The sequence below is a fragment of the Mus caroli genome, unplaced genomic scaffold, assembly GCF_978045245.1.
Source record: "Mus caroli unplaced genomic scaffold, Mus_caroli_1 scaffold_19, whole genome shotgun sequence".
In the NCBI taxonomy this organism is placed as follows: Eukaryota; Metazoa; Chordata; class Mammalia; order Rodentia; family Muridae; genus Mus; species Mus caroli.
In genome coordinates this window covers 32,185,583-32,208,074 of record NW_028227274.1, presented here as the reverse complement: position 1 = coordinate 32,208,074, position 22,492 = coordinate 32,185,583, and the positions used below count along the sequence as shown (strand labels likewise).

At 47.4% G+C, this 22,492-nt stretch overlaps 1 protein-coding gene and 1 pseudogene across 5 annotated transcripts; both read right to left on the bottom strand.

Moving 5' to 3' along the window:
• Nucleotides 1–1,635: 1,635 nt before the first annotated feature.
• Fam53c (family with sequence similarity 53 member C) lies at nt 1,636–16,211 on the bottom strand. 4 transcript variants are annotated; one of them, XM_029472001.2, is made up of 5 exons: nt 15,915–16,211; nt 12,293–12,522; nt 11,889–11,946; nt 6,479–7,263; nt 1,636–4,636 (listed from the first exon to the last, which is right to left on the bottom strand). In XM_029472001.2, exons 2-5 carry the CDS (start codon nt 12,368–12,370, stop codon nt 4,376–4,378), a joined length of 1,182 nt encoding a protein of 393 aa, XP_029327861.1. In that variant the 5' UTR covers nt 12,371–12,522; nt 15,915–16,211; the 3' UTR covers nt 1,636–4,375. The 4 variants fall into 4 exon arrangements, with proteins under 4 accessions (XP_029327861.1, XP_029327860.1, XP_085689821.1 ...); XM_029472000.2 differs by lacking the exon at nt 15,915–16,211 and adding an exon at nt 15,463–15,592; XM_085833695.1 differs by lacking the exon at nt 15,915–16,211 and adding an exon at nt 15,463–15,592 and having other exon boundaries at nt 6,479–7,260.
• A 160-nt stretch (nt 16,212–16,371) lies between these two features.
• LOC110284649 (oocyte-specific histone RNA stem-loop-binding protein 2-like) lies at nt 16,372–20,528 on the bottom strand (annotated as a pseudogene). Its single transcript, XR_015046107.1, has 5 exons — nt 20,439–20,528; nt 20,235–20,339; nt 18,906–19,060; nt 18,647–18,766; nt 16,372–16,812 (listed from the first exon to the last, which is right to left on the bottom strand). The product of XR_015046107.1 is annotated as an oocyte-specific histone RNA stem-loop-binding protein 2-like (transcript).
• Nucleotides 20,529–22,492: the final 1,964 nt, after the last annotated feature.

The following is a 22,492-nucleotide window of genomic DNA, read 5'->3' as shown; positions in this document are numbered from 1 at the left end:
CAGACTGGCCTGGAATTAAGTATGTAGATCAGTCTACCCCTTTGATGAAAAGCATGCCCCAGCATCTTATCCCTTGTAACTTCTATTCTCCCATAGCAAACCTGAGGTCTGGACTGTGAATCCTTAGAACACATGGCACATAAATTATTCATAGAAGGAAACCGGTGAATCCATGTAGAACCTATCTGCCTTGCATCTTTTCTACCAAAATTAACTCCTGAAGATTTTCCCTCCCAATGGAGGAGTTTTAATCACCACCCCTCACCTCCCATCCTCCAGTATCTAAGGCTGGTTTTCACCAGCACCAGTGACAACTATATTTAAGCTTAGAATGGGATGAGCAAAGGAGAAATTCATCCAACAAGTAAAATATGCCAGATTTCCAAAGCATTGAGGCCATAACACAAAATAAAACAATCCCTGCCCTCACAGAACTTAACTTCTTTCCTATAAGAGACTTGAGCAATGAAAGTGATTAACATAATTGACCTCTCAGAAAATTAATAGAAAACAGAACCATAGAGCTGGGAATATAGATAAGTGAGAGAATATAGTGTGTATTCCCTTCCTTGTTTTTGTCCCCAGAAACACACACACACAAACACACACATGCACACACAGCATAACACAAGGGAAAACTTTAGAAACCAACTATAAAGCTAAAAAGTAAAAAAGAACAAGGGACCACGTCCGTGTCACTTTAGTCCTTTACATTCCCTCCCTTGCTCTAGTGAAGGTGAAACAGTAGAGTTGTAAGGTAACAGACGCTTCTTCAACCCTGTACGTCATCTCCAAACCCCTCCGTCTTAGTCTCCAGGGCAGGAGACAACTCCCACTCTGGGGAATTTTCATCCAAAGGTTCCTGCTCCAGGTAGCAAGGCCAGTCCTGCCCTGCACACTTCATTAGTGTTCCAAGATGAGTGCCACAAATGGGAAGCAAGAAAGGGATGTAAACTACACAACTTGACTCTTCCTACACCCAGTATAGAAAGAGGCCCTTGCTTGGCTCAGTAGCTATATTTCATCCATACACATTAGGAAAATGTTAACATAGGAAGGGCAGGATAGGAAAGGCAGGATTCAGGAAACAAAAGCATTAGAGAAGGTGTCCTTTTTTAGGACAAAAGAGCTTTGCTTGTTAGAATAATTCTGCAAACATGATTTTTAAGAGGAAGAAGTTACCCAGGTCCTTAGACTCTAAATTCTGATGGCTACATTCCCATCTCTCCAGTATACAGCATGTGAAGAAACTTTCTCTTTCTCACCCAAAACCTATGAATCAGCCCAGTCAGGTTTCTAACCGTCCCATGAGGCATATCTCAGGGAACTGGAATGTAATAGCACTTGACTTTAACTAGCTGGAAAAATGGACTGATGTCAGAAAAGACCGTGTGTTAAGTACCAGGGAAATAGGGACCAAGCCATATCGACAGAATCCCAGGTAACAGAGTCTGATCACAGAGAGTCTAGTGACCAGATACTGCCCTTCTGGAATGGCCTGGCCTTTAAAGGGACTGGGAAGTTAAGTGACCTTCACTGTTTCTTCCTCTCCCTCTATGTGTTTGTGTTTGTGTGTGCATGTCTGTGCACACATGTGTGCACATATAAGGGAAAAAGACACTATAGTACACAAGGTTGCTTGGGAAAATGGATTATTCTAATAAAACTTTATTTTTTCAAACACAGCCACAGAGGCAGAACCTCATGTTTTAACACACACAGACTTATGGATTTTTTAATATAAAACAAAGTTTACGAAAATTTTTTTTCCACTTTTTGTTTCTGTAATCCCATTAGCACAGGGACTTTGGCAGCAGGTGGGAATGAAGGGCAGCTAGAGCTGCCACTGGGCAGTCACCGGGCACAGGAGGAGAGCATCAGCCTGGGAGTGGCTTCACTCACGCACGCAGTAAGACTCACCTGCTGGCCAGCCACACCACACACGCAGCACAGATGCAGACGTCTACACAGCAGCAGCCACAAGCCCCGGAGGTATGCTCCACTCTGGGTAAGCCCACTGTGTGAAAACCCAAATGATGAAACTGGCTAAAGTAGAGGGAAGTTGCTTGCTTTACAAAAGAAGCAATCATAGGCTGCCTTTCCATGGTCAGCAGTCCAAATGCATTAAAAAATAGCGTTTGGTTTACACAGAACTGTTGGGACAGATCTACTGTGTAAAACAAATGATTCACGTCTTGAAAAGGCTTGTTCCAGGGCCAGAGGCATTTAAACTGGGAAGCAAGATGATAGTTCCGCCTAGTTTAACATTCCAGACTTAAAGTAATGGAATTAAAATATGACAATTGTAGGCCTCCTTCCCTAAGGGTGGTGACCTAAGGGCTTTGGGAAAGCCAGGTTGGAGGCAGAATCACTGCCTTCACTTAAACTTGGGGCCCGCAGAGACCCCATTGGCACTGCCAGTGACCTACTGGAGGCTGACATTGCCATCTGCAGCAGAGAGCCCAGGGATGAGGATGCCCCAGGTGGAAAAGAAGCTGGCACCAGGGAAATTATGGACCAAAGAGGGAAAACCAGGGAAAGATGAAACCTACGATAACTCCTGGGCTCAGTTTCCCTGAATTCTCAGGAGAGTCTCTCTTAGGCCCTTAGAGACTGGTAGCCCAGTGGTAAGATGTGGTAACTAGCCAGGAGACAGGGAGGAGCCTTGGGAAGGCAGAACCTCTAAGGGTCACAGGTTTAAGAAGACATGGCCACCTCCCCTGAAGTGGAGGCAAAGAGTCTGAGGCCTCTATAGTCTTCCTATTAGCATGTGGGAGACATGAAACATCAGGCTCAATTCCACAAGGAAGAAAGTACATGATCTTAGTTGTCTTCCGTAACACTAGGAACTGGGCCTTAAGACACCATGGAAACTGAACAGAAAAGTGCCCTTACTATAACAACTGGGAAGGGCAGGTCCAATTTCGCTATACAGGGTAAACAAAGCCTCACAGACTGCATAGTGGCAGCTTCTATATGCATGCCCACAGGTGCCAACCCTACCAAGGTAACTGTAATCGTCAAGTCCATCCCTCCAACCACTGGGATCTGCTGCACTGGCTGAAGTTGTGGGTGAGAAACAAAAAAAGAAATTCAATCCAACAACAACAAACTCCCAGCTGCTTCTCATAGCCTTTGCTTTATACATCCCAAGTCAATCCCTCGGTGAGCCCCAGCCTCTCTGTGGTCTCTCAGGGCCAATTAGAAGCAAATAAACATTTCCTGGCAAGTGTGGAAGACAAGCAAACTATTAAATGCTGAACACCCTACCTCTTTTTCAAGCAGATCAGAGAGAGACCGGGCCTAGATCTTGCAAGAGTAAGTTTCCCTACAGCCAGCTTCCAAAAGGCAGTGCTGGGGGTGGCCTCAAGGCCTTCCAGGGAATAATGTCACTGCTCCTGCTGCTGGTCTGGAGAGGAACTCTGTCTCTGACTTAAAGATCGGAAAAGGAAAGGTCCCCTCGGGGAAGAGGAGAGCGCCCGAGCCCCTCAGCTCTGCCTCAGTTGTCCATCTGCTTGCAGCTTCTCAGCGAGCGAGAGAGGCGGGCTGCAGACAGCTTAGACAATGAAAACAAGTGTGGGGACGGCCTCAAGCCTCAATACTAGATTCATCTAGTGGGAGAGGGCGGGACTTCAGGAAAGCCCATTAGCTGGAATCATAGTACTCAAAAGATTCTGCTAGACCCCAAAACAGAACCATTTGCAGAGCAGTGATGCTATGAACTTAAAAGCCTGGCTCCAGAGCTATTAAGACCAAAAACAAAAAACAAAAAAACAAAAAAACCCAAAAACCTCTCTCCTCTTGACACCTTGAACAAGCCCAATGTTATATTAAGGAAACAAACAAAAAACCCCACAAGATTCTGGGGGTATCCTGATGCTCTGCTGTTAAAGGAGCAACTGCCTTCCTTCCCTAAGGCTATACAAACCAGCGCACCTTTCCTCAAGTACACACCCATGCACGCACACACACTCACACAATTTCTCCGAGGAGGCTGACTGAACCCCCCCACCCTGGCCAAATTCTAAGACACAAGTGCCCTTTGAAGCAAAGGGGCTAGTGAAATTCCCCGAGCTGGGGTCGCAGACCCCTTCCTTCCCTGCCCATTGCTCTTAGTGGCAGGGATACTCACACTCAGGGCCGCCATGGGGAGGGTCTGCTCTGGGGCTGTCCCTCCCGCCACCAGCTCCATTTATCTTGTCCCGGCCAGTCTCTTGGCATGGTCGAGTTTGCTGGAGCAGGAAGACTTGGGCTGCCCTGAGTCGGAGCCCTCCATTCACCCCCTTTCCCAGGCTGGGCCCTCAGCCTTGGGGCCCTCACAGGTGTTAGTAGCCATTACACAGTCTGCATGGGCCCAGGAAGCAGCCTCTCACTTTTAGTTTTCTTCAATCAGATTCAGGTCCAGGTCCCCAAAGTCCTGCTGGCACAATGTCCGCTTGCTCAGTGCCTGCCGTTCCCACCGCACAGAACCCTCTTCCTCCTCTTCGCTTTCACTCAGCACCTGGGATGAACCCTCGATGGGACTGCAGGAAGCAGAGAGAGGTGGGGGACTACAGGCCATGAACCATGGTGGAGAGACGTTGCTGCCTTCTTCTCGGGCTGTTTCTTGGAGACAGAGACCTCCTGAGTATGGTTTCTGTCAACAAAGTTAAAAAAAAAAAAAAGATAGTAATTTCCCAAAGTCACTTAAATAAAACAAACAAAGAAACAAACAAAACCCCCTTAGATTTTCTATTTTCTGTGTTGAGTGTTTTGCCTACATGTATGTACTCCGTGTGCTTGCAGAGGGCCTGAGAGGACTTCGAAGCCTCTGGAAATGGACTGACAGACAGTTAGCCACTATGTAGGTGCTAGAAATCAAATTCAGGTTCTCTGGAAGCACAGCCTATGTTCTTGCCACTGAGCCATCTCTCCTGGCCTTCCAAAATGTAAAGTGTTCATCTCAGTTACACTTGAAAGTTTATGCTTTAGAGTAAGGTTCCAAATCATAAAATCTGGAACATTTAGTGTACATGTACACTCTCTGGGGAAGGCACCCCAGTTCCCACCTTTTGGTTCATTTTGGTTTTTAAGACAGGGTTTCTCTGTAGTCTCAGCTGTCCTGGGACTTGCTCTGTATGCCAGTCTGGTCTCAAACTTAGGGAGATCTGCCTGTCTCCTGCCTCCATGAGCAGGATTAAAGGCCTGCACCACCTCCTGGCCCAGTTTCCAGCACCTATGAGGAAAAGGCAGGCAGATATCTGCCAGTTCAAGAGCAGCCTGTCACAGTGCATTTAGGCCAGCTAGGACTGTAACTATGAGACCCTGGCTTAAAAAACCAACCCAAAGCCACAATGAAGAGAAGCTCTTCCGAGTACTGTTAACTCAGTGGCAAAGTATTTACACAGCCTGCCTAAGAACACAGGTTCACTCACACAAGAGCCACAAAAAAGAATAGAGCTGAGTTATGATGGGGCGTGGTGATATCTGAAACCTCATAGCTCAAAAGGCTGAAGCCAGCCTGGGCTACATAGAAAGACCTTAGAAAGAAAGAAAGAAAGAAAGAAAGAAAGAAAGAAAGAAAGAAAGAAAGAAAGAAAGAAAGAAAGAAGAAAGAGAGAGAGAAAGAAAGAAACAAACAAACAAACAAACAAAGAAGGAAGAAAGAGAGAGAGAGAGAAAGAAGAAAAACCAAGGCCTGGCGTGGTGGCGCACGCCTTTAATCCCAGCACTTGGGAGGCAGAGGCAGGTGGATTTCTGAGTTCGAGGCCAGCCTGGTCTACAAAGTGAGTTCCAGGACAGCCAGAGCTACACAGAGAAACCCTGTCTCGAAAAACCAAAAAAAAGAAAAAGAAAAACCAACCAACCAACCAAACCCAAAACAACAACAACAAAACCCTCTCAATTTAAGGTCCAGTGGAGGCCACACCACCATCTGCTTATCTGGCCACTCACTGCCAGTGCCTAAGCAGACTCAAGCACATAGATTTTGCCATGAATGCTTTCTGAATAGCTGGATGACTAAGAGAACAACTTCTCAGAGCCCTATGACCAAGCGATCTGGAAGGAAAACTATGGCAAAAAAGGACAAGTCACCCACAGTGGCTGCTCTCAGCTTAGGGCTTAGAAAGCCACTGCTCAACTTGCTTAAGCTCCCAAAGGCTGACAGGAGGCACTGAAGCCAGGGAGCAAAACCAGCCCTGAGCCCGCGGAGGAGGCACTGAGGACAGGAATGCTGGGGTCTAGAGTTCTCAGAGAAGAGGAAAAGTGACTCTGGCAGGACAATTAGGATCCCTGTCTGAAGGCTTAAGGCCTCAGTCTAGTTTCTTTAGAATACCAAGGACTAACTTGACAAGGCAGAAGACATTAAAGGTTAAAATTCAATACTTCCAGGGTGGTTTTCTTGTATAAACTCTAGACAGAAGAGTTCCCAGGGAGGCCTTGCCAGAAGGTGGGGAACTAGGAGATGTTTAAATAGCTTCTGGTCTGCCAGTCCCACCTGATTCATCTTGTCAAAGTCCAAGGAAGGCCGCAGGCGCCGGGAGTCTTCCTCATGACGTCGCTTGACGCCAGTTTTGCGAGCATCCAGATCACAAGGCTGTGAGCGGCTTCGGGGAAGGTTGCGGAGACCTCGGGGTCTCCAGGGCAGCTCTGGGGAAGACGCGGGGGAGCTCCGGGCAGAGGGCAGGAAGCGGCTCGCCTGTGGGCCCAGGCTGGGTGACAGGGAGAAGCGGCGCTGGGGTGGGCAGGGCGACAGGGACTCTGCATCACTCTCCCAGGAGCCACTCTGTGGGGAGGTGGCGCAGGGCTGAGCGGAATCTTGGGCCAGGGCCAGGCTGAAGAAAGGAGGGCTGTAGGGTCTGTGGGCTGGGGCACACTGAGACGAGGCACTGGGAGCTTGGAGGAACCTGAGGCTGGAGACCCGCTTCGGAGGGCTCTGCTGAGGCACCTGCGGCCCACCCCCTCCAGCATTGCCCCGGTGCTTGATGGGAGTCCACAGCTTGGAGGGGGCAGGCCGCCACACCGGCTGCCAGCGAGACAGGTCCACAGGCACCGAGAGGGAGCGGCAGTGCCTCTTGGATGGAGGGGCAGGGGGCACAGGAAGCTTCTCTGGGTCTGGGGGTTCGGGGCTCAGTACTTGGGAGAGGGGCGGCTCCTTGGGGGAGTTTCCCCGACTGGGTGGTCTGAGGTGCAGGCTTAGGCCTGAGGGATGGTAGCTGAAGTTGAGGCTGTCCTGGAACTCAGCACAGGAACAGTGGGGCAGGCCCCTCCAGGAAGCACCTTCTGAAAGGCATGCATAAGCAAAAGGGTTAATGGCTAACATAGTCTAAGAGCTACCGAACCACAGAATGTAATTTCTCAAAAGTCTCCATGAAGGAAGTACTATGACTGTGCTTGTCCAAGGTCAACAGGCACAGCTATTAAGGGAACAGAACAGGATCTAAACCTACCCACACCATGCTACCTGCAGCCTGAGAACCCACCTGGCACCAAGAATGTTTATACACTGTCTGCCACTCCCTCTCAAAAATGCAGTCATCAAGAAACCTGTATGAGCTGTGAGGTGGTAATGCCACGCCTCTAAATCCTGGCACCTGGGAGGCAGAGGCAGGTGGATCTCTGAGTTCGAGGCCAGCATGGTCTACAGAGTGAGTTCCAGGACAGCCAGGGCTACACAGAGAAACACTGTCTTGGGGAAAAAAAACAAAAAAACAAAAAAAACCCAAAAACCCAAGACAAACCAACCTGTGTGTCTATTCCCACTCACCCCCTAGCTCTACGTTCAACCTAACCTTCCCTGCTCCCAGCCTGCTCTCCTCCTCTGGCCTTTTCCCTCTCTGTCTTCAGGGGTGTAAGGCAGGCAGCGCTGTCTGGAGGAAGTCACTGTTACTCCTAGGAAAGGCCATGGGATGTCTGCGGGGCTGATGGCAGAACACGTGCTTGAGAAACCCTAAGCCTCTGGGCTGCCTTTGTCCCTCTGTCTGTCTGTGCATATACTCTGCTTCCTGTCTCCTTAGGCCTTCATTATTCAATTTTGAAAAAAATTTTTGTTTTAGTCTATGTATTACTATGTAGCCTTGTTGCCTTAAAACTGAGTACGTAGAGCAGGCTGGCCTTAAACTCAGAGATCTACCTACTTCTACTTTCCAAGCACTGAGATTAAAGGTGTGCACCACACTGCCTGGCTTGAGGCCTTCTTTTAAAGCCAAAGACCGGAGGACCAAGCCGGGTAGGGCTCGGTCCTATAATCTAGGAATCCACAGAGATGAAGGTGAAAAAATAAGGAGTTCACATTAATCGTCAGCGACATATTGAATTGAGGCCAACCTAGGCTAACTCCCTGTGCTTGCCAAAGGTAAGGAAATCAAAAGAAAAGGAAATGGGCTAAAAGAAATGATCTGGACTGCATTCTAACCACAGCTGCAACTTCTGGAGTATGTGTGTACGTTCTTATTCACGTGTGTGCACATGTTCATATGAGTATGGATAAGAGCCCACACATGTTGAGCCAGAGGTCAACATCTGATGTCTCCCTCAATCACTATCTACCTCACTTTATTTTTTATATTACATTTGTTTATCTGTATATGCATGTGTTATGTGTACTAACAGCACAATCATGTATGTGAAGGTCAGAGGACAACTTGGGGAAATAGCTCTCCTTCCACCATGTGGGTCCAATGGATGAAACTGAGGTCGCCAAGTGCTTCATGACATTCTGCCTGCTCCCTCCACCCCCTTTTTTGAGATAGGGACTCTCACTGAACCTTCTGCTCATCAATTTGGATATGCTGGCTGGCCAACCTGTCTCTACCTCTGTAGGTACTAACGTATTAGAATTATAGACTGTGCCACCATATCAGGCTTTGATGTGGATGTTGGGGACCCAAACAAACCCAAATGCTTACAACGCAAGCACTTTACCAACTGAGCCATCTTTCCAGTCCCCCCAAATTGTGACCTTCTTTGAGACAGGGTCTCATGTAATCCAAACTGGCCTCAAATTTGCTAGATAGCCTCCTGCCTCCACCTCTCAAGAGCTGCTCAACCTCTTGCCTCTATATTCCCATGCAAGACCAATTTAGGGAAAATAATGAGTTATTTTCTAAGTTTTTTCAAGAATGCTCTAGAAAAGGCACAAATCAAAGTAACATGAAGTGAGACTTGATGACAGAAGTCAACAGCTCTTCACATGTCTATCCCTCCTAAGGCAGGGAGCACGGACCCTCAGGACGGAAACTGGCTTTCAACAAGTGCTTCTGAGAGAGAGAATGAGCGACTGGAAGCTTTTGCCCACTCACCTCCTTTGCCAGGCGCTCAGGAGAGATATGAGGCAGCCCAGCTACACGGGCTAGAGAGCTTCTGCTTGTCTTATACTTAGCTCATGACCACAGGCCTTGGGTTAATTCACAATTGAGGAACTGACATTTCAGATGCATTTCCACATATCACAAATGACCTAGGGAAAACGTTATTCACTGCTGTTCTCGGGAGGTGGCTAGGCAGGCAAGTGCCTGCTGTGTAAGCATGAGGAACAGAGCTTGGATTCACTACAGTCCTTTGTAAAGAATAGAAAATAGGAATCTCGGGGCAGGAGAGATGGCTCAGTGGTTAAGAGCACTGACTGTTCTTCCAAAGGTCCTGAGTTCAAATCCCAGCAACCACATGGTGGCTCACAACCATCTGCAATGAGATCCGATGCCCTCTTCTGGAATGTCTGAGGACAGCTATAGTGTACTTACATATAACAATAAATAAATCTTTAAAAAAAAAACAGAAAATAGGAATCTGTAAGGTAGAGATCACAGCCTTGGTGGCTGCCAGCCTAACTCCAGGGTCAAAGACTCTGTCATGTCGCAATAAAGCAGAGGGATGGAGAACATCTGGAGCCCTGCTCTGGCTTCAGTGCTCCTTTTCATATCCATACATACACATGCATGTAGAATACATGGACATACACTCCCAACTAGAAAACTGCAAACTGCCCACATCCACATTAACAGGGAGTTAACGTAATGCAGATCCACGGTGCACTAAACTTCAATGAAACACAGACTAGTAGAAAACTTTCCGTGCCAAAAAAGTAAGAATGCAGATAGACTTATACTTGCTTCTACTTGTATATAAATATCCAGGGGCTAGTGATGCTGCTAAGCCTGATGACCTGAATCCATCCCGAGACACGCACAGTAGAAGGAAAGAAACAACCTGACACCCACAGGCCACAGCACACACATACCCTGCCCCTCTGTAAGTATATATTTTGAAAACTAGAAATTCTAAGCTAGGCCTCATGGCATAGACTTGTAATCCCACAGGCTGAGGTAGGTGGTTACAAATTCAAAGCTAGTCTGTGAAATTAAAACAAAAAACAAAACAAACCCTATCTCAAAATAAAAACGCAAGCCAGCCACACTGGCACACATCTGTTATCCTCGTAATCAGGGGTGGAGGCAGAGGATCAGGAATTCAACACCAGCCTGGAGTACATAGCAAGTTCAAAATGAAGTAAGGAGAGCTGGAGCTGGAGACACGTAATAGAGTGCTTGCTTAGTATGTCTTAGCTCTAGGTTCAATCTCAAGTACTACCAAAAAGGAAAAAACTCCTAGCTGGGTATGTGTCTAAGAGACTGGTTAACAGAGCCTAAGACTAGTTAAACAGAGCCTAAGCAAGAAGCCTCAACAGATAGATGTGCTTGCTGTCAAGGCTGGTCACTTGAGTTAGAGCCCCAATCCCTAGAAGCTATGTGGTAGAAGAGAGAAAACCTGCTCCCACAGGCTGCCCTCTCACCTCAGCATCCACACTCTGCATCTGTGCACATACAGCCCCACCCTACCCCACCCGACCCCACCCCACCCTACCCTACCAATGTAAAAGCAAAAAAAAAATAAATAAATAACAAAAAACTTATAGGTCAACAAGATGGCTCAAGGGGTGACTGTTTCTGCCAAGCCTAACGACCTGGGTTCAGTCATCCCTGGGACTCACGTGGTGGATTCCTACAAATGGTCCTCTGACCTCCACCCACTGTAGCACACCTGTGCATACATTTTATATAATAAATGTAAAAACAAACAAAAAACTGCAATAGGCCTTACCTCTCCAAGCCATACACAGTTCTTAAGAGCCAAGGCAGGGCCTCACATGCCAGCCAGATGCCCTATCACTGAGCTACTTGCTTTCAGAAGGTACTTTTAGGGAAGAGCTAGAAGCTAAGTGGACTAGAAACACGAGAGGGTAACTTTTGTCAAAGTAATAGTTTAGCTATTTTTAAACTATGTATATATGTAGTACCTCTTCAAGGCAATTACATTAGAAAAGCTCTAGAACTGTTCCGGGCTCACACTGTAACCTAGCACTCAGTCGCAATACTGTTAAGAGTTCTAGGTCAGCCTAGGCTACGAGATCCTGCCTTAAATACAAAAGAACAAACTAACCAATGATTTTCCTGCAGGACAATAGAGATAAATAGCACTCTCAGAAGTTGGCACTGACGGAAACAAAACAACAAAATGCCAAGCTGGTGTCCAGGCAGTGGTGGTGCGCACTTTTAATCCAAGCACTTGAGAGGCAGAGCCAGCCTGGTCTACCAAGCGCGTTCTAAGACAGCAAAGGCTACACTGAGAAAATGTCTTGAAAAACAAACAAACAAACAAACAAAAAACCCAAGTTGGAGTGGAGGCCACCTTTTATACTAGTACTCTGGAGGAAGAGGCAGGGGATCTCTATAACTCTAGGCCAGCCTAGTCTACATAGTGAGACCCTGTCTCTAAACAAAATAAAACAAAAAGACCATCATAAAAGCTAGAGCTAGGCTAATCAGTCTGGCCATTAAAAACCAACAACAGACATGTGTGGACAGAAGCACAAACAAACATATAGTACATAGAAACCACAGGTTCCTTACCAGACACAAGCTGGAAAGGGTTCCCACAGTTGGGTATGTCTGCATGATCAGGCAAAGGCTAAGAGAGAGACCATCATTATTTGGGTTCAGGACAAGGACATTTCTAGAGAACTCTTACATTCTTCCTATAATTCATGAGCTACCAGGATATTAGACTCCTGTGTTGTTCTCTTCCTATTGTCTTCCCAAAGTTGGTGAGAAACAAGCCACACCTCAAACGTCACAAAGCCCCTTTCACCCAAGTTTTAGCGTCCCTGCCCCCTTTCTCTTGGCTGGGTTTTGAGCTGTTAGTGGGCTTTTCCGGTACAAGCACATTTCAGACGACACAGAACACAGGTTAGATTGTAGCAACAGCCTCCAGAAAAAGGGGAAGATGAGGAAGAAGCAGAGATGCGGGTCTTTACCAGACTGACGCTGAAGCGCGTGCATTTCAGCTCATCCAGGGTCTGCTTCTGGAGCTGCTCGGTGATCAGGGTGATCATGTTTCTGCCCAGGACTTGGCTTGCACGCTTTGGAGCGATTGGTGGATGTCTTCCCTGTCGTTCTCCTGGATCTCACTCATGAGCCACCTTCTGCCACTGCAGCACCGTTCTAGCACCATTGGGACCTCCCTCTCCAGTCATGCCTGCTGCGCCTGCCAATTAGAGGGGTCAGCCCCAAGTAACATTAGAGACGGACAAGGCACGGCATACACACACACAGCAGTGTCCCTATGCCAGGCCTCGGGCAGACTTCGTTAATTGATCATAGCACTTTCCTGGTAAGCTTAAAGACAGGCTCAGAAACACTCTGAACTTGGCACTCTAGATACCCAGTCAAATAAACTGGAGCTGGCAAGCAAAGTGAAACCTACTTACCGTTTCTAACCTGGCTTAAGTTCTGTTGTGTCTACCTAGAATATCAGCACCACTTAGAAAACAGCTCAAATGAGAGATGTCCAAATGGTTATTTCCATACTGAATTAACACAATATTCTCTTTATCTTACAGCCAGAAGCCAAGAAAACAACAACAACAACAAAAAACAAAACAAAAAGAAACCCCAAACAAACAGAAAAACCCTTCTAAACCACAGGGGTTTAGTACAGAGAGAGGAGCAAGGGCTGGGCTTTCAGTTTCAGGTCAGACTACAGAGGATTTTAAATGAACAGCTGATATATATCTCTTTCCTAGTAGATGCTGCTGGCTATTCTCTTACCCAATGAGAAAGAATGGTCGGTTCCAATCACATTTCAACTCTACGGATATTAAAAACAACTCATGACTTCATCCAACAAAGTTGTTTTGTTTTGTTTTTCATGATTCCATTTGAAGACCATGGATTCTTCCTTATGACTGAAGCAAACTTTTATCAAAGAGCAGCTTCTAAACCCCACACAACTGCCTACCTAAGGGGCCTTGGCCTTGCTCTGAGGGAGAGGGGAGGGAGGTTAATGATGCCTTTTGTTCTACCTCTTCCCATCAGTGACCAACAGGCAAGGCCAGAGTATGTGGAGCATTAAACTGGCACAGAGAACAGTCAGCCAAGAAAGCTAACTCCTGGGCAGACACCTGTAATCCCAGCCCTTGGGAGATGAAAGCAAACAGAAGCTAACAGTTCATGAAGGCCAGCCCCGAAGGAAAAAAAAGAAGCTGCCACCATCACCGAATCCTTAATCCAATTTGCTCAGGCAAGTTTGGCTAGCCATATAACATTCCTGCTTACCCATATGTAAAATGGGTATAACGATCTTACTCTATCACAGGAATGAGGCCACATGAAATATCAAAATAGCTTACCAACTGGCCTATATAAAATAGTTCACACAGACTGTTGTTTCTTCTCTCTCCCTTTGCTGTTCTTCCAAGCCTTGGTGTGCCTAAAGAGGTGGTATCACTAGGATGAAGAAAGCTATGCGTCTTTCTCTGGCTGGAGGCCAACCTCCGTCACTTGCTCGCTAAGTTGAAGCCTAAGGGGGTCTTCCTCCTGTGATGTTTTGGAGAAGCCCACCCACTGCAAAAACGAGGGTGTCACTTCAGAGGCACATGACAAAGAGCAAAGGTCCTGTGGATGTGGATGGAGTTCTTTGGAAGGACGGCGCAGCCGTCAATCATCACTCTAGCTAACTATGGTTTCCATGCGTAATTATCCCTACCGTTCCCAACAAAGTCCCAGCTTCCTGAGAACCAACTCCCTTCAGCTGCTTCCCCTGGGTTCTGGTGGGAGAAGCTAAAGCTTGAATCACTTCTGCTCCCATTTTAACTCTGCCCTCAAAAATGATGAACAAGATGGGAACCTAAGTGGAGAATCTTACCCTAGAGAGACTCCAGGCTCCAGGTTGACCAGCCATGAGGAGCAGGGAGTGAAAAACACTTGCAAGCCTTTCAGTGAGGCATTTGGACAAACAGCAAACTCCCAGCCCTCTCTAGCAGCAGCTGAAGAGGGTGATTTCTCTTTTTCTGCATTTTAATTGTCGGGATGTGGCCACACACAGCGGTAATTGGAACAATGCAACTACCACCACGCAGCTGATACTCTCAGCCTGAGTTTCCTAAAACAGGCCAGGCTGAGAGGGGCAACAGAACGGAAGCCATAAGGAATCAAACCAGGACACAAAAGAAGGTGAACCAGCTCTGCAAGGGGCCTCCTCGGTCTCAAGCAGACATTTACAAAGTGTGAGAAGCCCTCTCTGGCAGCCTTCCTTCCCTTCCATTTTGTGTATCTGAGGGGTAGACAGCTCTCAACATTTCACTAAACAAGTTAAAACTTCTCAGCTGAACGTTACTGGCACAAGGCTCAGCCCTTCACTGAGCAAGCAGGCCGCTCGGCCCTCCCAGTAACCCCACCAGGCCTAACTCTCTGCCCAGAATCTCCCTCCACCACAACCCCCCAAGATGACGACTAGACCCCCCCCCCCCGACTCCTATTGGATGGAAGCAACTCCTGACACTTGCGTTTCAGGGATACTTAGGTTGTGTCGAAACCTGGACGACCTAAGATCCAGTCAGGCCAGGGGAAAAGAAAGTCACAAATCCCCTGGGGACATTCCCCCCAGGTCTCCCGGTCCCACACCTCTGGGAGAAACTGAAGGAAAACATAAGCGAGGCAGGGAGATGCAAGAAAAAGGTAAATGGGTATTAGAATGCTCTTCTTCCATATGGCTCTGATGAAGACAGGGGTGACAAGTGGGGTGCACCCATCCCCCCACCGCGACGAAAAAGCAAACGACTAGGCTCCCTCTAATCTTCAACCTCTCCCTCTGTTGCCCTGCCTGTCCCCGTGGGGTGGGGCATGGGGCATCTACTGGCCCCCCGAGGGGGGGGCACTCCAGGGTTTGCTCAGAGAGACTGTCGCTCTCTTCTTTCCATTCTGGTTCCCCATCTGACCGCGGGAAGCGAACTCAGGACGCAGGGGATGGGGAGGGTCTGGGACATGCACTCCGCCACCCCCTCCCCCACCGGGTCCCGGGTTCTCCCGCCGAGACGGCCTGGGAGGCTCCGCCGCACCAGCGGCTGGACTGGGGGATGGGAGAGAGGGAGGGACGGTCGCGGTACCCGCCCCGAGGCCCCAGCACCACCTGCCCTCCGCTACCTACCGCGGCTCCTACAGCTCCATGGGCCGCGGCCGGAGCAGCTCTGAGCGCTCCGTTCGCCCCACGGTGCCCTTAAAAGGCGCTGGCAAGAACCAACCGGCCTTTGAGGAGAGTAAGGGGATCGCGTCTATTCGCAGAATCCCCCGGAACCTGCCGAAGAGGCCCGAGCCCTACGTGGTGTCTCCCTTAATCTTTTTCAGAATAGTGCCGTCGGAAAGGAGCCTAGAGCTGTGGTTTGGGGACCGGAGTGTCTCCTCACTAACTAATCACCCCCTCCAAAATATCGTAGAAAGTGGACAGGCCCAGTTGGAAGCATATCACGAAGCCCGTAGGGGAAGCCATGTCGGATAAAGGTAAACAAAGCCATTGTCCACTCTTTCCACCAAACCATCCTCCCAACGGAACTATCCGACTCATCTCAGGCCACGAAACAATATTAGCCACAGTCTTCTCACCTGGCCTCCTTTCCCTTCCGACACAGCCACCTTTCTGCAAGCATCCCCCCACCTTCCCCCGGCAAGGACTGATCCTCGGCGTGAAGGCTGCTGGGAAATGTAGTCCAAGCGCCGGTCAAGGCCTGCTCTGAGTACCCGGAGCCCCTCTTCTAGCTGCCGGATCTACTATAGCTTTTATAAACCTGAGATTTATAACGGTTGCGGAGCTGTGTCCCCTTGCTCTGTAATTTGTTCTTGCCCAAAACACTTAGTAAAGCTGAGGCGGACCCGAGGCTGTTCACTCCCTCCCTTCCCTATCCTCCTTACCGCCCCCCCCCAGCAGGATGAGGTAATGGGATTGTGATTATGACATCATAGGTGGTTCAGTTGCGGGGTGTATGGGGGGTGGAGCAGGATGGTTCTGGCTGGACCACTTAAGACAGAAGGAGGGAGGAAGCTGACATAGGAGGAACCGATGTCAACAGTACTGTATTTCCTCTTCAGGAACTGGAAACCACATTTTTAGTATGTACCACTATCACCACCTCCCACCTCAAGCAAAGTTTTAAGTCCTTTTTCAATAGGCTGGATGTTGATATCAGTAGGGAAGAAAGCCCATAGAGGCTCCTGGCTCTTCTGTAAATTGGAGGTCTCAGCTGGGAAAAAAAAGTTTTCAATCAATGCTCTCATGCTCAGATCACTGTAGGGCAGAGTTTCAGATTCCTTTTTTTAGTCGGATAGAAAGTGGTAATCCCAGTCATTTCATTATTACAGTTGTAGCAGCAAATCCCTAAAAGTCAAGTGTTTACTCTGCGTGTTTTGAAGCCCCCTCATCTGGGATAGGGAAACAGACTTAGTGATGGAGAGCCTCATCTTTGAGCAGGGCCGGGGAGGAAGCAGGAAGCTTCAAGTATGCAAACTGAAAAAGAAGAATTAAAAAATGTATTACAAAGTTGAGGTGGGAAGTCTGGGCCAGTGGTACACGTTTAAAATTCTGGTACTTTGGAGGCAAAGGCAAGAAGACTGCCTCGGCCCTCCAGGTCAGCCAGTCAGCATTTCAACTGCAGAGGTCACTCAAGCGTTACACAGCGAAACCTGAAACAAAATTAAAGGTGTATGTGTGGAGACTTATTTTGAGTTGTGTGTTTTCCTTTGACAAAGAGTAAAGGAGACATGGTTTCCTACAACTGCACTGTGCGACATACTTTGCTCGGTTATTTTTGAGACAGGGTCTCCTACAGCTCTGGCTGGGCTCAATCCTGGTATGTAGCTAGAGATGTCCTTAAATTCTGTTCTTCCTGCTTCCGCTCCCTACATGCTGGGATTATAGCCATGAATGGCCCATGTCTAGTTACACTATATACTTTAAGTAAACATATTACTGTTTTCCTTTCGATCACCAAACGGAAACTGTCAACAAACCCCCTGAAAGGCTAAATGACTGCTCAAGTGGTAGGTAAAGCCATAGCAAAATTGGAGACTTTTTTTTTTTTTTTTTTTTGGTATTTCGAGACAGGGTTTCTCTGTGTAGCCCTGGCTGTCCTGGAACTCACTCTGTAGACCAGGCTGGCCTTGAACTCAGAAATCCTCCTGCCTCTGCCTCCCGAGTGCTGGGATTAAAGGTGTGTGCCACCATACCCGGTGTGAAATTGGAGACTCTTAACCCCTTGGTTTGGGGTTTTGTTTCGCTTTGTTTTGAGTCAGGTTCTCACATGAACCCTGGCTGTCCAGAAACTTACTCTATAGATCAGGCTAGCCTCCTGTTCACTGAGCTCCTGACTCTGCCTCCTCAGTGCTGAGAGTATGGGCATGGACTACCTTGCTCCATTTTTATTACTAACCATGCTTACTAAAGTTAAATGGTTATGTGAAAGTTAAGTGGGCACTGGCTTATTTGCAAAACATTGAGAGGAACCGAGTCAGGCTTTTTGGTTCAAAGTTATAATCACACTTTGAATCAAGGGTTCAACACGTGAGACCCTGAAGGAGGGTTGCCATGAACTCAGGGCTACCCTAGGCTACACTGCATTCTAGGCCAGCCTGGGCTACAGAGTGAAGTGCTATCTTTTACTGCCACCACCAAAAGAAATAATAAAATAAAAAATAAAAAAGGAAAAAAGAAAAGTAGAGCAAGATGGAAGAAGGAAGGAAGGAAGGAATGAAGGGAAGGAGGGAGACTAAAACAAGGGCAAGGAACTGATAGAGCTCACTACTGCCAAAGAAAACCACTGCAAGTCATGTGTGAGGACTCATTTGGAAGGCTGCACTGTTTCCTGTGAGTATGATCTTCATGTGTGTGCCATCTCAGATGGCCTGCTGTACAGTACAACACTGCCCATATTATGCCTCTCTTGATTTTCAAGGAGGTTTTTGCTTTGCTTTTTTGTTTGTTTGTTGTTTGCAGGTCTTGTGTTTGTTTGGCAAGTGGATCTCATGGAGCTGATGTTGTTGGCTTTAAAATCCTGATCCCACTGTTAATGTCAGTAATAAACTCTTGCTTTAATGTTTTATAAAAATTAGCTTTATGTTATTTAACATAAATAAAACTCCTGTTCCTCTTACTTTCACCTTCCCAGAGCCCACAGGATTTTGCACCACCATGCCCAGTTCCTTCATCTCTCGTGAAGAGAGATCAGACCCAGGGAGGCCGTATAGCTCTAGCCCCGTCTCCTTTGGACTATGCCTTATTTATGCTCTCACAGGTCAAACCCCATCTATTTTCCTGAGCCAGTGGTTTCAGCAGAGGACACTACCTGGGCCTCTTTCTCACCTCTGTTCCAATTCTCTGAGGATTCTGAGTCCTGGGGCCAGCTACCAGGAGATCATCTTAAGGAGTAGAAGCCAATGGCCTTAGGAAGTGCTTTGTTGCCTTCCTAGAGGGGCAGCAGAATGAGAGAACATACACTCATGCAGATACCACCCCCCACCCCCAATTATACAACCCAAATCTTTGCAGTGGACAAAGTAGGACTTAAACCACACCACTCATAGGAGCCAGATTAGTGAACACACTCCTCAGCCTGTCTGTCATGGAGAGGATGGCTTGGGGGGGGTCCCAGGTATGCAGGGCTCTTCTCCATTGCCTGATTTGGGCATCCCAGGATCTGCGGCTGTATCTCCTGTTTTTGTTTAGTGTTTGAGGGTGAAAACCCGGCTGTCGCTGTGCCCTGACAATGACAAATATGGGTCAGATTGAAGTCAAAGGAAAGGAACACTGCTCATTGCTTATCACAGTAAATCAGAAGCCTAGACAGGATTACCCAAGGACAGGATGATGCTCCAATCCAGCGAATTTAGTGAAGCCAGGCCTGGTGGCACATCCTGAAATGTTAGCCCTCAGAGGTGGAGGCAAGTTCAATGTCATTCTTAACTACATAGAGAGTTTGAGGCCAGCTGAGGCTACATGAGACTGTCTGAGAGACACGGAGGGAGAGGGAGGGAAGGGGTGGGGAATAATTTTCACTTGTAATGCTCACTTTGACGGGAATTGTAATGATACAGAAACTTACACTGGCCCTTGAGTAAAGATGATATCCAACTTTTGATACATTTCGTTTGTGTGTGTGTGTGTGTGAGAGAGAGAGAGACAGAGACAGAGAGACAGAGACAGAGACAGAGACATGAGGTGAAAGGTCTGAAGGGAGCAGAGAGGAGAGAATAAGAGAATATTGGAACATATGGAAAATAGAAGAGGGGGGCTGAGACAGCTCAGAGGACCTGGATTTGATTCCCAGCACCCACATGGTAGCTCACAACTTTCTGCAGTTCCAGTCCCAGGGAATCTGATATCCTCTTCTGGCCTCCACAGCATTCGTGTGGTGTATAGACATACATGCAGGGAAAACATAAACGCATAATAAAAGCTTTAAAAAGTTAAATGAACAAATAATAGTGAAATACTTTCATATAATGAAGTCATCCCAATGAGACCATTCCATTGTACAGTAACAAAGAAAATTAATAAGAAAAGGAATGTGGGGGACAGCAAGATGACTTCGGAGGTTAAAAACCACTAGCTAGGATAGGAGGGCCAGATGAGCAAGTTTGATCCCCAGAAGAGCCTGTCCTGGAAGTAAAGATCCGTCTGACTTCCACAAGCACATCTGCACTCCCCCAACACACACATTAAATGATTAAAAAGAAGGGGGAGGGGGACATGGCAAGCCCTGAAAGCCGTCTGGGAAAGTACGCTTCTACTTGAGAGAAATCTCAAATGTATTGGGGACTAGACGGCAGGAGAACCAGTCCCTCTGCACCCACTTTCCAGTTATCTTCCAGCACCTGACAAGGAGCTACAGCCATTTGGTTGGCATCCTTGTGCCTGCCTACAACTGCACTCACCTGGGGACCTGCTGCAGAAAGTTCTAGTACCCAGGTATGCACTTGCCATAATCTATCTGCTTCTGCCACCGCTGCAGGACCACTTCATCGGTCTCAGCTTCCCACCTACAGGGAAGCATACGTGGTGCCTCAAAGAGTACGACTGTAGCCATCAAAGCATAAGAAACTCCTCTCACAAAACCCCAGCCTTGTCTCCCAACTTACCTGGTCTGACAAGGCTCGGTGGTGACTCCCACACTTACCACCTCTATCCTAGGGGACAAAGACATTTCACACACCTCCGTTCTGGGGAAGTAGTTTCTGCAGATAGAAGGGATATCAACAAACAAACAGGCTGAACATGCGACATTTTCCAGCCATGGCAACTGCCAAGCACCTCAGAGCAGATAAAGGCTATGGGGTTTTGTTGGTTTTTTGTTTTTGTTTTTGTTTTTGAGACAGGACCTTCTCCATAGCCCTGACTAGTGGTCTGAAATGAACCAGCCTCCAAACTGTGGCAATTATACATCAGCCTCCCAAGCTCTCGGATCATAGGAGCGGGCCAAGTCCAGCTTCGTTTCCTTTTCATATTTGTGTGCTGTGTAGCTCTGTTTACACATATGGGTGCACGTGTGTGTTTGTGCATTAGATCAGGTGCCTTAATCTTCACCTGGTATATTGACATAAAGTCTCCCACTTGATCCCAGAGCTCACAAATTTGGCTAGTCTAACCAGCCAGCTTGTTCCAGGTAGCCATTGGTTCTGCCTCCCGAAGGCTAAGATAACCGGCACGCCATCATGCTACCCAGGACTTGTGTGGGCTCTAGGAATCCAAAGCTGAGTATTATGCTTGTCTTTACCACTGAGCCATTGCCAGGCTGGCAGCGAGCTCAGAAATCTGCCTGCCTCTGCCTCCCAAGTGCTGGGATTAAAGGCGTGCGCCACCACTGCCCGGCTCTAGGTCCAGCTTTAAAGGTTGTATTTCTGTTTTCAAAAAGTGGTCTGCAAGCTATTAGCATGAGTAGCACCTGGTGGCTTTAACCATTCCTGGGCCTCTATAGACCTATTAGCCTGCATTTTAAACAGTTACAAAAGTTTTAAATTAAAACATTTGCTTTGTTTGTGAGACAGGGTTTTGCTAGGCAGCCCAGGTGGCATTGAATTTGTGGTTCTCCTGCCTCAGCTGCATAAGGTTTTAGACAGCAAGCTCTATCAAGCTCCCACCATTTTCTTTGATACTGGGCCTTGTTATGTAGCTAATAGTGGTAACTATCCTTCCCCCAGCCTCTGCAATGCTGGGGTTACAAGTGGGCATTACCATACTCAGTGTAAACATTTCTAGTTATGATAAATGTCAAGGTTAGTGTGGTAACACATGCATGTGATCCCAGAATTTAGGTGGTTAGGACAGGAGAATCATGAGTTCGAGGCTAAGGCTATATAACAAGACCCTGCCTCAACTAGCCGAGGGAGGGAGAGAGGGAGGGAGGCTGGCTGGCTGGAGAGATGGCTGAATGGTTGAATGCACTGGCTGCTGTTCCCAAGGGCCTGGGATCAATTTCCAGCATTCACATGGCAGCTCATAACTGTGTGTAACTCCAGTTTTAAGGGATCCCACACCTTCACACAGACATTCATGCAGGTAAAACATGAATGCACATGAAATACAAATAAAATATTAAAAAGAAAAATTCAGATGTATTCCGAAGTACAGGAAACTGGGTGGGTGTAGTATCATAGCTCTGTAATCCCAGACTTCAAGAGGCTGAGGGATTTCAAGCTGAAGACAAGTTTAGGCTAAACAATGAGACCATGTCTCAAAACACACAAAAAGTACAGCATAATGCTTGCTACTCAAGACTATGGTCCTGGGACCAAAGACACCATCATCAACTGAGAATTGCTTACAAATGTAGAATTTTACGTCCAAACCCAGACCTACTGAATCAGAGTCCACATCTTTTCAAGATCTCCAAGTGGTTAGTATGTCCATTAATTAAAAGTTCCCACCCAACCAGCACCCCACACTCATGGCCAATTACTTCATCTATACTCACACCCACTCTCCAAAGGAAAAAATATACCAACACTAAGACTTTCTTGGATTAACGGGCTGAAGAGATGGTTCAGTGGTTAAGAACACATACTGCTCTTGCAGAGAAATTGCCCATGTTGGGCAGCTCAAAACTGCCAGTAACTCCGTTCTAAGGCATCGCCTCTGGCCTTCCAACTGGCACAAATGCTCATACACATATACACATAATTAAAAATAAATCTTT